The sequence below is a fragment of the Balaenoptera physalus genome (genome assembly GCF_965194825.1).
Source record: "Balaenoptera physalus genome assembly, chromosome: 2".
In the NCBI taxonomy this organism is placed as follows: Eukaryota; Metazoa; Chordata; class Mammalia; order Artiodactyla; family Balaenopteridae; genus Balaenoptera; species Balaenoptera physalus.
The window spans coordinates 164,741,489-164,756,288 of record NC_138883.1 but is presented as its reverse complement, the minus strand read 5'-3'; the positions used below and the strand labels follow the sequence as shown (position 1 = coordinate 164,756,288).

At 32.9% G+C, this 14,800-nt stretch overlaps 1 protein-coding gene across 1 annotated transcript in view; it reads right to left on the bottom strand.

Annotated features, from left to right (window-relative positions):
- Window positions 1-3,980: 3,980 nt before the first annotated feature.
- MALRD1 (MAM and LDL receptor class A domain containing 1) overlaps window positions 3,981-14,800 on the bottom strand; it is a 621,227-nt gene continuing 610,407 nt past the window's right edge. The window contains exon 41 of the mRNA XM_082449909.1: window positions 3,981-13,760. Coding sequence (XP_082306035.1) covers window positions 13,680-13,760 — 81 coding nt within the window. The 3' untranslated portion in view covers window positions 3,981-13,679. The remainder of the gene's footprint in view (window positions 13,761-14,800) is intronic.

The window sequence follows — 14,800 nt, the reverse complement described above, 5'->3', positions numbered from 1 at the left end:
AAAGCTGAGAGAACTTATGGCCATCAGGCCTGTGTTAAAAGGAATGTTATAGAAAGTTATTTAGACAGAGAAGTATGATGTCGGATGGAAATTGAGACCTACCTAGAGAAATAGTGGAGTGGAAAGGGTAAAAATAATGGTAACTTACAGTAGTTTTTTTTTCATAATTTTAGTTGCTTTAAAAGATAATGCAGAAGAATTAACAGTGCATTGTGTAGTTTTGACATATATAGATGTAAAAATTATGACAAAAATAGCATATAGGATTAAGAGGGGGGGAATGGAAGAATACTATTGTAGGGTTCTTACACTATACATGAAATTATATTTCAAGGTTGACGTACATTCTAAACTCTACAGCAATCACTTAAAAATAATATAATAATTTACCTATATAATACAGAAAATCTCTTGAATAAAAAGTGCTATACTTAAAAAAAATCTTGTTAATTAATGAAGACTGATGCCCTCTTCTTATAAAGCATTTGCTATAAATTGAAAGAACAAATATATTTTAAGTGTTTAATCCTAAAGTCAGTAAACTTTATCTTTTTTCTCTTTACAAATACAAATATAAAATAACTGGGATTAATATAGTAAAGACAAGGACAAGGTAGACAATATTTTGTTCTATATATACTTTCAGCACTATGGAACACAGTAGTGGAAGTTTAAAAGTATTTTATTCTAAGCAACAAGCAATAAGATGAAATGTTCCACTTTCTATTCCTTACCATGGTAGGAAAAATAATAAACTTGCATTATAAAATCACCTTCCAGGGTATCATGTTTCAAAATATACCAGACAGTGTGAAGAGCCCAAGACAATAAGAGGAATTTTAAATGTAGAGCTTTTATTGGAAATAACATTGTTTATTTGTTCCTAATACGTTTTACTTCATTTTCATTTATGCTGATATTTTGGATCCAAAAGCATAGGGAAAATAGAATATTTGTATTTTGAGTTGCCATAAAACACATTTCCATTCCAACAAAACAAAACAAAAAAACTTGAGCTTTTAATCCTAATATAAGCCTTCCTATTTTTTCAACTTCCAAATTATAGTTATTGCTGTAATATGATTGATAGAAACACATCAAGCACTGGCCGTTTTCTTGCATTAATTGAACTACATTCATTCTAATCTTTGGGTTGCTAATGGTTTATGCTCTGCATCAGAATGAGCAGCCACTGGGCTAGTTTTCTGATATTCCCATCCCCCTTTCTTTCTTTTCAGTTCTGCTTCTAGATGCTGCAGTAGATCAAAGCTTTTCAAAAGCAGCAACATGCTCATTGTCTTTCGAGTCATGGTATGATAGAGAGTGACGAAGAGGAACAAGAGTGTTTGGAACAGCTACAATAGTATCCATTATGCATCAATCATAGAAGGACGAGCTGAATTGTGCGGAATTGATATGTGCCTATTGTCGAAGCTTTTTCTGTAACATCAGCTAGAAATAATCATTCCGAGGCAGGCTTTCCTGGGAAAGATATCCTCTCTCTTTTGGACGTGTATTTTCAGTATGGTAGGCGGTGCTGCGGTTAATGTAAGGCACATCAAATGAGTAATCCAGTTTCAAAGAATTGGTTTTAATTGCGGTGACAATGCTAAATGACCAAGCATTGGAATGTATAATACCAAGCATGGAACTGGCACTCCTTTGAATTAGAAATTGTCTATTTTCATATTTATATCTGGCAAGCACCTTAAGTATGGAGAAATGCAAATGCTTCAGGGAGCTGCAAATGGGGATCTGCCAAATAGGTATCCATTAAGAGCAAAATGTCTAGCATTCTTGAGAGTCTTGAAATTCGTTTTCAGAAATCTCTAGATCATGAAAATCCTACCTGGCACGGGCCTAATTTGTCTTGTCTTTATACTTAGGGCACTGGATACTTCGCACCATTTTCTCCTGCTAACATTTATAATCTTAATTGATAATGTTCAATATTTTATTCTACTTAATTTTACAATATAATATCTCTGATTATGCTGTACTTCATCGAATGTGCTTCAAAAAGTGAAATTCCAAAGTCTTTGTCAATAAAAATTTCCCAGGGGATTCGTTTTGTAGAAAGATGTAAAAATTTATTAAAAACTAGGGGGATTTTTATAGTTTTATAGGCACTACAAAAAACCCATAAATTTTCTGACAGGCACATTATTAAAAATGTAAGTCAACCGATTTTAAGTTTATAGCTTCTCTGTAAGTTCCCTAATGTTTTTTACACGGAGGGGAAGATCTGCCTCCAGTCTGTTGCAGCGGGTTTTCTTGAGGAACAGAGCCCCCTGAACCCAAGAACTGTGCAGACAGAGAGAAGGTCACCTAAGAATTTGACCACTAGAAGCACTCCCTGTCTTGGCTCAGCTGGGCAGGTGTGGAGAGGTGACTTCTTTCCATGATGGCCATGGTAAAGCTGTCTTAGATTTGGATAAAGGAGAGAAGGTAGCAAAAGAAAGGATTAAGGCCTCAATCTTACAATTTGACACAAACCAGAGTGATATGATCTCTCTCTCTCTCTCTGTGTATACACACACACATCTATATACACCCATCTGTATTTGTATCTATAGCTATCTACATCTATCTCTATCTCTACATTGTTCTTAAGAGCCTAACTTGCATCAATAGTTTGTTTGCTCCATCATTGCAAATCTTTTGAATTGCATGTTGTCTGGACTGAGGACGGTTCCTTTCTCTCCGTACAACGTAACACCTATGTACAGACACAGGATAGAATTATTCATGGGCCTGAGTATGCTACTTACCTACCTGGACAGAATTAATCTCATTTAAATGAATACATTTCCTACTTAGTACACTGGGAAATCATTACTAAATTGTGGACACACTTAAATAAATTATTATCATCCTTGATACTAACGTCATTATAATGTCAAGTTCTATCATAAGTCTGCTTTAATTTAGCACTAAATACCCTCCACTTCTTGAAAATTGTTGCCATGTGAAGATTAATAATGAATATTGAGACCTTTATTTTATTTATCTTGTTTCCAAGTTTAATACAATTCAGTACTTAAAATGTTTACATCTGAAATAAAAGTAAGGCCGTGTAAATTGATTTCTGAGTAATAATATATTTCCTAATCTTCACCACGAAATGTTTATTAGGAAAGTCAGAGTTAAGTGGAATTGTGTTCATTGGGAACAAATACAATTTGGCAAAGTTAAGAGGACTTGTGTTCTACTATATCAAATCTATGAAAAATTTGGCAAATAAATATTTTTTGTGATTCTTCATGACTTAAAGAATTTCAAAAATTTCATTCAGTGTTAATTAACCTTCTATGAGTTTTCATTTTTAAAAGTTTCTAAAACTGAAGTTTCTAAAAGTTAACCATCCTGCTCTTACAGTCTGTTCTCATATCACAGAATGCTTTCCGAAAATCTATAAAAATAATATTTTTACATTACTTTAATGGTATTTTTATTAAAACAACTTTTCATTGATATGATTAATCCCTAATAATGGACAATATACAGACTGTATCTGTAAAAAGGAATGAAGGAATTACTAGAAAGCTGAAGGGATAGATTTTGTAATCCATTCTTGGTCTACAATCACAGGTCACTGTCTAAATGAAGATCTGAACTTTACATTCTTATTCTATTATTTTCTCAGCCAATTCTTAATATGTTTCCCACACCTATGATCTATGAAAAATGTAACAAAAAACCATTGCAGGTCCCATGTAACAGCACTGTTATGGACTGAAAGTTTGTATTCTACAAAATTCACATGTCAAAACACTAACCATAATGTGATGGTATTTGGAGATAAGGCTTTGCGAAAGTAATCAGGTTAAGATGAGGTCATAAGGGTGGGGCCTCATGATAGGATTAATGCCTGGAAAAGAAAAGGCACAAGGAGAGTTTATTTCTCCTTGTCTCTGCCCTAACACAAGGAAGAGGTTGTGTGAGCACACAGATAGAAGGCAGCTGCCTATAAACCAAGGGAAGAGACCTCAGAATGAAACCTACATTGCTGGCACCTTGATCTTGGACTTCCCAGACTCTAGAACTGTAAGAAATAAATTTTTGTTGTTTAAGCCACCCAGTCTAAAATATTTTTTGTTACAGCAGCTCAAGCTGACTAAGGCAAGCCCCAATTTATGCTTCAGTTGGTTTTCTTTGGTTGTTAACAACAGAAACTTACCCTGACTAACTTAAGCAAGACAAAGGTATATTGCTTAATAGACTAATTCCCATCAGAAAACAATCAATTAGCCTGCCTGAGAGTTGGTTAAATTTAATCCAGGACTTTGGTATCAATTTTTATAACTAACATGAGTCAAAATTATATTTTTCTTTGCTATTTGCTATTTGTGATCTCTTGAATCAATTTTTATAATTGGCATTTCCCTAGAAAATTATTAATTTTATCCAGGTTTTCAAATTCACTAATATTCACTAATACAAATTACTTTTTTATAATAATTATATTTTTTACACTTTTATTAAAATATAATTGACATAAGACATTGTATTAAAGTGTATTACATAATGATTTGCTGTATGTGTGTACTGTGAAATGCTAACCACAATAAGTTTAGTTAGCATCTGTCACCACACATAGTTACAGTTTTTTTTCTTGTGATGAGAACTTTTAAGATCTACTCCCTTAGCACGTTTCAAATATGCAATACAGTGTTATTAACTATACTCACCATACTGTACATTATATCCTCAGAACTTACTTATAACTGGAAGTTTGTGCCTTTTGACCACTTTTACCTATTTCCCTTACCTCCCACTCCAGCCTCTGGCAACCATCAAACTGTTCTCTGTATCTATAAGTTCACTTTTGTTTTGTTTTATTTTGTTTTTAGATTCCACATGTAAGTGAGATCATACAGTATTTGTCTTTCTCTGTCTGACTTATTTCACCTAGGTCACAAACAACCAGAGGAGAAAAAAAAAAAAGAAGATATACAATGGCCAGTAAGCACATAAAAAGATGCCCAACATTATTAGTTATTAAGGAAATCCAAATCAAAACCATAAGATACCTCTTCATAAAAACTAGGGTAGCTATAAAAAATACATGGACAATAACAAATCTTCGTGAAAATGTGGAGATACTGGGACCCTAAACATTGCTGGTAGAAGTGTAAAATGATGTAGCAATTATAGAAAACTGTTTGGCTGTACCTGAAAAAGTAAACACAGAGTTAATTTATGATCCACAGTTTCACTCTTTGGTATATACAAAAGAGAGCTGAAATCATATGTTCACATAAAAACTTGTACATGAATGTTCATAGCAGTTCTACTCAGAAAAGCCAAAAAGTGGAAACAATCCTGATGTCCATCAATTGATGAATGGATAAAAAAATGTGGTATATCCATTCAATGGAATATAAATCAAAAATGAAAAGTAATGAAGTACTTATACATGCTGCATGATGGATAATCTTGAAAACATTATTCTACGTGAAAGAAGTCAGACATGAAAAAGTCACATATTGTATGATTCCATTTCTATTAAGTATCCAGGTCAAATCTGCAGAGACTGAAAGTAGATAAGTGATTGCCAGGGGATTTGAGGAGCCGGGAATTGGGAATGACTGCTAAAAAGCATACAATTTCTTTTGTGGGGGGTGATAGAAATATTCTGGAATTAGTGAGCGATGATGAATGCATAGTAGTTGAATATACTAAAGACCTTTGAATTTTACGATTTAAAATAGTAAATTTTATGGTATATGAATTATATCTCAAAAACATTTAAAAATGCATAGTTCATGAATTATCACAAAGATCATACTTGTGTAACAGCACCTAAGTCAAAAAGAGTAGGGCATTGCCAATATTGCATATCTCCTTTCATGTTTTACCTTCTGGACTTTCACACCTAAATACTGTTCCTAATATATATGATATTTTTGCATCTACCCTATTTTACTCAACATTATGCTCGTGTGATTCACCACTGTTGTTGCAAGTACCTGTAGTTTGTTCACTTTCATTGTTATATATTTTTCTAGCTTATTAATATGCTACACTTTATTTAATATATGTATATACAATGGACAGATATTTGGAATTTTCCCTATTACAAATAATGCAAGAATCATCATTTCTTAATGCACATATGTATGCAATTTTGTTGACTGCACATTTTATTGGATGCATATATTTATTGGATTCACATATGTATGCAATTCCTGAAGAGGGTGAATTGCTGGGTTATGGGGTATGCATATGCTCAGCCTTAGTAGATAATTACAAACAAATTTACACCATCCCCAGCAAGTATGAAGGGTTCAGTTTCTTCATTTCCTTGTCATTGTATACTTTGTATAGGCAGCATCCTTGGTATTTGCTCACTGTCTTAGTTAGCTCAGGCTGTCATAATGAAATACCATAGACTGGGTGGCTTAAACAATAAACATTTATTTCTCACATTTCTGAAAGCTGAGTAGTCCAAGATCAAGGTGCCAGCAAGGCAGGTTTCATTCTGAGGCCTCTTCTCTTAGCTTGTAGGCACCCACCATTTTACTTCGTGCTCACATGATCTCTTCTTTGTATGCTTAAGGGAGGAGAGAGAGCGGGCAAGCTCTCACGTTTCTTGTCTTATAAAGTCACTAATCCCATCATGAGGGCCCCCCACTCATGACCTCAAACTAAATTGCGGGAGAGGGGCACAGATATTCAGTCCACAACAGCAACATTTGGTATTGTCAGTCTTAAAACTTCAGCCATTCTATCTTGCATATAGCAATCTATATTAGCCTAACATCTAGTGTTACCTAGTGGCACATTTAGTTTGGATTTGCCTGATGACTTATAAGGTTAAGGATTTATTCATATGTTTATAGACTCATTTTCTTTTGTAGACTTCCTATTCAAGTGGTTTGTCAATTTTTCTTTTTCTTTTTTTTTTGATTTATAATGTTTTAAAACATATTAGACATATAAGTTCTTTTTTTGGGCTTATGGGCTGCAAATAACTTCTCACACCTTGTGTTTCATTCTTCACTGTCTCAATTTTGTTGAGCAGAAGTTTCTAAATATAATGTCATCCAATTTATTGATTGTTAATTATGGTTAATTTTTTGGTTGTTTAAGAAGTCCTTCCCTTCTTGGAGATAATAATCACATTTTTCTATATATTATATTCTAGGTCAGTCTGGGAGGTTAATTGTTGTGCCTTTTACCTTTACATATACAGTAAAATCCACCTAGAGATGATTTTCATGTAAAGTTTATAGTGGGAGTCAGATTGCCCTTATTTTTCTAAATTGAAACAGAAGTTCGAGCCTATCATTGAAAATGTCCTCCTTTTTGCACTGTTCCACAATGCCACATGGGTAAGTCAGGTACCCATATATATAGTATTTGTTTCTGGGATCTCTATTCTGTGTCATTGGTCGATTTGGTTATCTTTATGCCAACACCACAATGCACTAATTATTCTAACTCTGTATATGATATACAGTAAAGAACTCCTCAGACCATATTCTTTCAGAGTTTCCTGGCTAAATTTGGCCCACTGTGTTTCCATATAAATTTGAGTCAGCTTCTCAGGTCTTAACCATCTGACAGGAATTTGATGGGGATTTTATTGACTTTACAGATTAATTTGGAAAAATCAAATATTGTATCTATTTATAGGCCTATTTTAGTATCTCTCAGTATTTTAGGCCATATATGTCTTTTGTAAGATTTATTATTCCAATGTATTTAAAATTTATTATAATAGTTTCATTTAAAATAATTTGTTTTCTGTTTGTTAAAGATATATATTCAATTGAACATTATATATTATTCTTGTATCTAACAAACTTGTTATACTATCTATAATGACAATATATTTTTTCTTTTCCAATACTTATATATATATATTTTTCTTTTTTCATGTCTTATTTTCTCACTAGGATCACCAGTAAACAGTTCAAATATTTTAAAAGAAGCAGTAATAGTGGCCATTCTTGGCTCATTCCTAATACCAAATTGAAATCAACATCCCACCATTAAGTATAGTTGTGAGTATTTTTGTAGCCGCTTTTTATCACATTAGGAAAATTCTCTTTTTAGTCTTCTAAGATATTTTTTATTATGAACAGATGTTGTAGTGACCAAATGCTTTTTATGCATATATTAAAATGATCATGTGCTTTTTTTCTCATTCTGTTAATGATTGATTTTTAAAGTTAAACTTAGATTCGTGGAATAAATATGAAAACAGTAATATATTATATTCATAACAAAAAATATATATTTAGTACTTCACATCTGTTTTTATGAGTAACATTGACCTAAAATTTTCCTTTATTGTGATGTCTTTGTCAGAGTTTGTATCGAAATTTTGCTGTCCTCATAAAATGTGTTAGGAAGCATTATCTCTTTTCCTGTTCTCTTGAAGTGTTTATATGTCTGGCATTATTTATTTTTTTGAAGTATTATAATATTTGCTAGTGAATCTTATGAACCTAGAGTTTCTGAAGGAAGATTAAGTATGGATCAGTTACCTTAACTGGTATAGGATTACTTAGGTCTTCTATTTCTTAAGTTTGTTGTAACTTTCCAGGAATTTGTTTATTTCCTCTAGAGCTTGATATTTTTATATTTTTGGTTGTAAAGTTCTTTTGTCTTTTTTTTTTTTTTTTTTTTTTTTTTTACAATAGTGTCATTACCCTCTTATTTCTAGTATCTGTAATGATTTTATCATTTCCATTTCTGACACTGGCTATTTGTACATTATCTTTTTTCTTTGATTTGTTTCCTAAGGGCTTTTTCATTTTATGCTGTATTTCCCCAAAGTTTCATCAGGGGGTTATTACTCTTCTTAAAGAAACAACACAATGTTATTGATCCACTTCATTTTATATATGTTTTCTATTTTATTAATTTCTTACCTTAGATATTTGAAGAAACTGCGGTGCTAACAATGTAGAGAAGAGTTATGAGATCAGCATCGAGGGGAGGATAGAAGTCCCAGATGGGATGAATCCACATTATATAGAGTGTTTGTTACTTACCTCTCCTCTCACTGTCTCACTGCCTTGTCTCACTTCTTTCACTGTAAATATTTCTTTACAGATGTTTGTTGAACAAATTAATGACAATATAGTTATCCTACAGTGACTAGTTTTTTTCTTTAGCCATTAGTTTATGGTTAGTGATAGACTAATTGTCTGTTATTAAGAATAAAAAATAAAAAGCTAGATAGAGAAACAAGGTTTCTTATTCCTGATCTCTTATGCTGACATTTCTTTTATTGGCCCCAAATTATATACTGACTGCAGATAATTATGCTAATTTCCTCAGCTGATTTCTTAGTAACACAACTCTGGGAAAATATTATAAAACTCTGAGGAAGTTGTCTTGAAAGGGGCAAGAACCACGCCTAAATAAATAAACATTTAAAAAATTAGAATAAAAAGCTCTTTATTATTGCTTCCACATTGTAGAGAAGAGAATGTGTTCTTTACTCTCTCAGAATGTTTAATGACATGTATCAGTGTGAATTTTTAAGTGGATCTTTAAGTATCATAGTCATTCATTCATTCTTTTATTTATTTGCATGCATACTTTGATTCATAGTTAATGAGTTCTTTAATTCAAGATATGGCATGTAACCAGTTTCACTGAAATTTCACAAAGTGGGTGCTTGTAGAAAGTGGTGTCTTTTCACCTCTAATTATTTAAAGAGCAAGGTCTTGAATTTGATGATTACTTATTTTAGACATTAACCCTTGAACTGGTTTTCTAGATACAATAGCAAAGAAATCCCAAGCGTTCTGCAAGTTGATACAAAAAAAGCAGAATAACTACTTTTAAGACTCACAAAGCTGTCATTGTTCAGACAGTGAAATATATACTTGAAATCTTATTTTTTAAAAGGCTTTTTGGAAAAAAATTCAGAGTCCTTTTATGGATGTTCCCTGGTTTTTATTTTTAAGAATAAAGTTTAAGACTACTTATTGCGAAAGACACTGCCATGAATATAGTAGTTGGTTTACCTAAAGTACATGCCCTTAGATGCAAAATACAAGGCGGTTATTATTTAAAGGAGTCATGAATCTTCAGTTCTTGGTGTGATAAATGTGAAAAATGACAGTCATGAAGATGAAAAGGGAAAAGCAAATTTTTACACAATTCTTTCAAAATGCCATCTAAATGTAGAAAAAAGTAGGCAAAGATGATATGGGTATAACAGAATGATATGTTATATTTATATGCCAAGAAAGCACTATTAAAATATGCTTCTTTATCACATATGTTTGCTAGTTTGCTTACAGCTAAGCATGCTTTGTCTTATTTATAACATTACTATGCTAAAGTTTGGCTGATTCTAGTTAAAATATACATACTGGGAAATATTTTTAGTGCTTATTAGATTTATAGAGATTACTGCTGTGCTATTTACAGGAAAATATTTCAATATTGTTCTAAGCCAGTGCTCTCGGAGAGAACTTTATGTGATGATGGAAATGTTCTCTGTGTTGTGAAATACAGTGGCCACAAGCCACATGGGGCTACTGAGCACTTGGAATGTGGCTAGTACAACTAAAGAAATGCATTTTAAAATTTTATTTAATTTTAGCTAATTTAAATTTCATATTAAATATCCACATGTGCGTAACATAATATACAGCACATTATTTCCATGTATGTGAGTTAAAACACATAAACTACTTTGAACAGTATTTGGCAGACAATTAGTACTTATTAGCTTGTTATTAATGTTGCTATTGTTATTAATATGCTTAAAGTATATTTTGGGAAAGAGCAGGTTGGTCACGTGAATCCAGTTAACAATAAGATATTGTCTTAAGTATTTGTGCACTCAAAGTCCTAAGAATCTGTCAGCACTACTCATTAGTATCTGTTCTCCTTACATCCACCAGCTTAAAAAAAAAATTGTTTTCAATAGATTCTCTGTCCATTGTGAATTCTGAGATGTTTTTATGACTTAAAGCTGAGTTATATAATTTGTGGACTCTGTATACTTCCTGTTGTCCCTTCGTCTATTTTTCTTCTTCCTTTGCCTATTTTAAAAATCACAATGGTGCAAATCTGGACTTATATCAAAAAGTTTTCAGAGGAAGAAATATGCAAATAAAAATAATTTTTTTTCTAAATCTTACATTAAATTATGAAAACAACATAAGCATCTACCTCTTCTACTTATTGGAAAAGCAAAATCAATTTTATTCTTTTAGTATCATAGAATTGCCATATTTGATTTAAATATTTTAGAGCACATTTAACTTGCTCCCGAAGAAAATTTTGAACACTTTTAAGAGTATCTTAATTTTTAGGCTCTGTAGATTTTCTGTCATTAGTCTCAATCAGGAGCTACATATGTTATGAATTCCCTCAATATTCCTATAAAACAAGTCAATTTAAGTTGGATAATCATTTTTATTATCTTTTGCACTTTCTCTACATTTTTCATGCAGTAGCTTTGAGGTCTTTACTAAAACCATACCTGAATTTTAATTCACTGCTTCTTTAAGAGGTTAGGCAAAGATCCTGATTATATTTGTTTTGTTTTTAACAAATTTATTGGAGTATAATTGCTTTACAGTGTTGTGTTAGTTTCTGTTGTATAACAAAATGAATCAGCTATATGTATACATATATCCCCATATCTCCTCCCTCTTGCATCTCCCTCCCACCCTCCCTATCCCACCCCTTCCCACTAGCTATCTATTTTACATTTGGTAGTATATATACGTCAATGCTACTCTCTCACTTTGTCCCAGCTTACCCTTCCCCCTGCCTGTGTCCTCAAGTCCATTCTCTACGTCTGAGTCTTTATTCCTGTCCTGCCCTTAGGTTCATCAGAACATTTTTTTTTTTTAGATTCCATATATATGTGTTAGCATGCAGTATTTGTTTTTCTCTTTCTGACTTACTTCACTCTGTATGACAGACTCCAGGTCCATGCACCTCAGTACAAATAACTCAATTTCGTTCCTTTTTATGGCTGAGTAATATTCCATTGTATATATGTGCCACATCTTCTTTATCCATTCATCTGTTGATGGACACTTAGGTTGCTTCCGTGTCCTGGCTATTATAAATAGAGCATTGTGGTACATGACTCTTTTTGAATTATGGTTTTCTCAGGGTATATGCCCAGTAGTGGGATTGCTGGGTCATATGGTAGTTCTATTTTTAGTTTTTTAAGGAACTTCCATACTGTTCTCCATAGTGGCTGTATCAATTTACATTCCCACCAACAGTGCAAGAGGGCTCCCTTTTCTCCACACCCTCTCCAGCATTTATTGTTTGTAGATTTTCTGATGATGGCCATTCTGACCCGTGTGAGGTGATACCTCATTGTGGTTTTGCTTTGCATTTCTCTAATGATTAGTGATGTTGAGCATCCTTTCATGTGCCTGTTGGCCATCTGTATATCTTCTTTGGAAAAATGTCTATTCAGATCTTCTGCTCATTGTTTAATCGGGTTATTATTATTTTTTTTTGATATTGAGTGGTATGAGCTGTTTTATATATCTTGGATATGGATATTAACCCCTTATTGGTCATGTCATTTGCAAATATTTTTTCCCGTTCAGTAAGTTGTCTTTTCATTGTGTGAATGGTTTCCTTTGCTGTGCAAAAGTTAAGTTTAATTACGACCCATTTATTTACTTTTGCTTTTTGTTCCTTTTGCCTTAGGAGACAGATCCAAAAAATCTTGCTACAATTTACGTAGAGTGCTCTGCCTACATTTTCTTCTAGAAATTTTATGGTTTCAGGTCTTACATTTATTTCTTTAATCCATTTTGAGTTTATTTTTGTCGATGGTGTGAGAAAATGTTCTAATTCCATTCTTTTACATGTAGCTGTCCAGTTTTCCTAGAACCACTTACTGAAGAGAATGTCTTTTCTTCATTGTATATTTTTGCTTCCTTTGTTGTTGATTAATTGACCAGAAGTGTGTGGGTTTATTTCTGGGCTATTAGGTTCAGAACAACAAAGCTTCTTAACATATATTTTAGCAATATTTTTTATATCTATGTAAGGATAGATGTTAAATGATTATTTGAATGAAAGGAAGTTTAGGATGATAATTTATCACATTTTTTCCAAAATGCAGAAATAAATTTTACTCATGGTTATGTTGTTAGGATTACTATGATTTGTCCACCCACTCCTGCTAGTTAGTTTGTATACTAAGTCAGTTCAACTTTGTTTCTAAGGTCAATGGCATATAAATAAGCATTTTAAAACTTCTTTATATTCAGGATCTGAAATAATTTGATTCATCCTTTAAAAAAATAACCATAATAAAATGAAAGGAAAACAAGAAACTTACGTGGAACATTTTATTAAAATATTCACATATATAATGAAGATAAGGTTCTGATTCAGATTCCATGAAAACATTCAATATATTCCATAAGAAAATTTATTTGTAAATGTAATAATTAGAGTAGTAGTCTGAATCCCTCCTATTTTTACTATTGCATGAGTTTCTATCAGATTTCACGGACTGGAATACAAGATCATACTTGATCTTTTTTTTGTTTGTTGGTTGGTTGGTTAGTTTTTCTTTTTCTTGCCACACCATGCAGCACGTGGGATCTTGGTTCCCCAACCAGGGATCAAACCCGCGCCCCCTGCAATGGAAGCGCAGAGTCTTAACCACTGGACCACCAGGGAAGTCCCAAGCATACTTGATCTTGATGGTACTATTTGAGATGATTAGATACAGTCTCCAGGCTTCCTGATGTTGTGTCATATAACGGATTTGAGAAGGAGTATATAGAACTCTAAAGAAAAACACAGTGAAAAAAGTTACGATTTTAGGCGTTAAAATAAGAGACTTCTTTCCAGATCATGCAGATTGAGGTGAATTTTTAATGGATTTTCACTGCAGTAATAACTAGAGCATCGCCAGCTCCTACTTCAGCACCTCCAGTCCACACTGCCTGAACCTCTGACACAGGCCTAGTCTTGGTGTATGCCCAGCGTCCTCTGGTGGCATAGGAGCCACTGCCTCATCCTCACCTCTGGTGGGATGGGGGAATGTAGTGGCCAGGATCTTGACTGCTTCTTTCTATGGTGCTGGTTTCTCTAAGTCTGCTGTTTTGATTATAGTTAGGTTAAACAAAACAAAACAAAAAATTTTTTAAAAACAACAACCAACAGCTTTCAGCTCAGAGAATTATATTTTGCAGTGTATATTAGAAAATCTAAAACATGGAAAGTTGTATAGGACAAACAACCTCATTTCTTCAACAAATAAACTGCAAGGGGGAAATAAGAGAGAGAAAATGAAACCTAGAGATTAAAAGAGACTTAAGAGACATGTCTACCAATTTGGATGCATATACCTTATATGGATCATGATTTTAAAAATATAGCAACAATAACAAAGTATAAAACCCCCTACTTACTTATGAGACAATTGGGGTAGGTTGAACACTGATTGAATATTTGATTGTGTCAAGGAATTATTATTAAATGTTTAAGCGTGTTACTGTGGTTACATATTTTTTATGTTCTTATCCTGGTACAACTGAAGTCTGTACAGGTAAAATTAAATGATATCTGGAATTTGCTTAAAAACACTCTGGTTGACACCAAGAGTGAACCATAATGTAAACTATGGACTCTGGGTGATAATGACATATCAGTGTAGGTTCATCAATTGTAAGAAATCTACCCCTCTGGTGGTGGATGTTGATAATGAGGGAGGCTATGCATGGGTGGGGGCAGGGAGTATATGAAAAGTTTTAGGTTCTGCCCTGAACCTAAAACTGCTCTAAAGAAAATTTAATCTATTTTAAAAAAATATCACCACCATTCT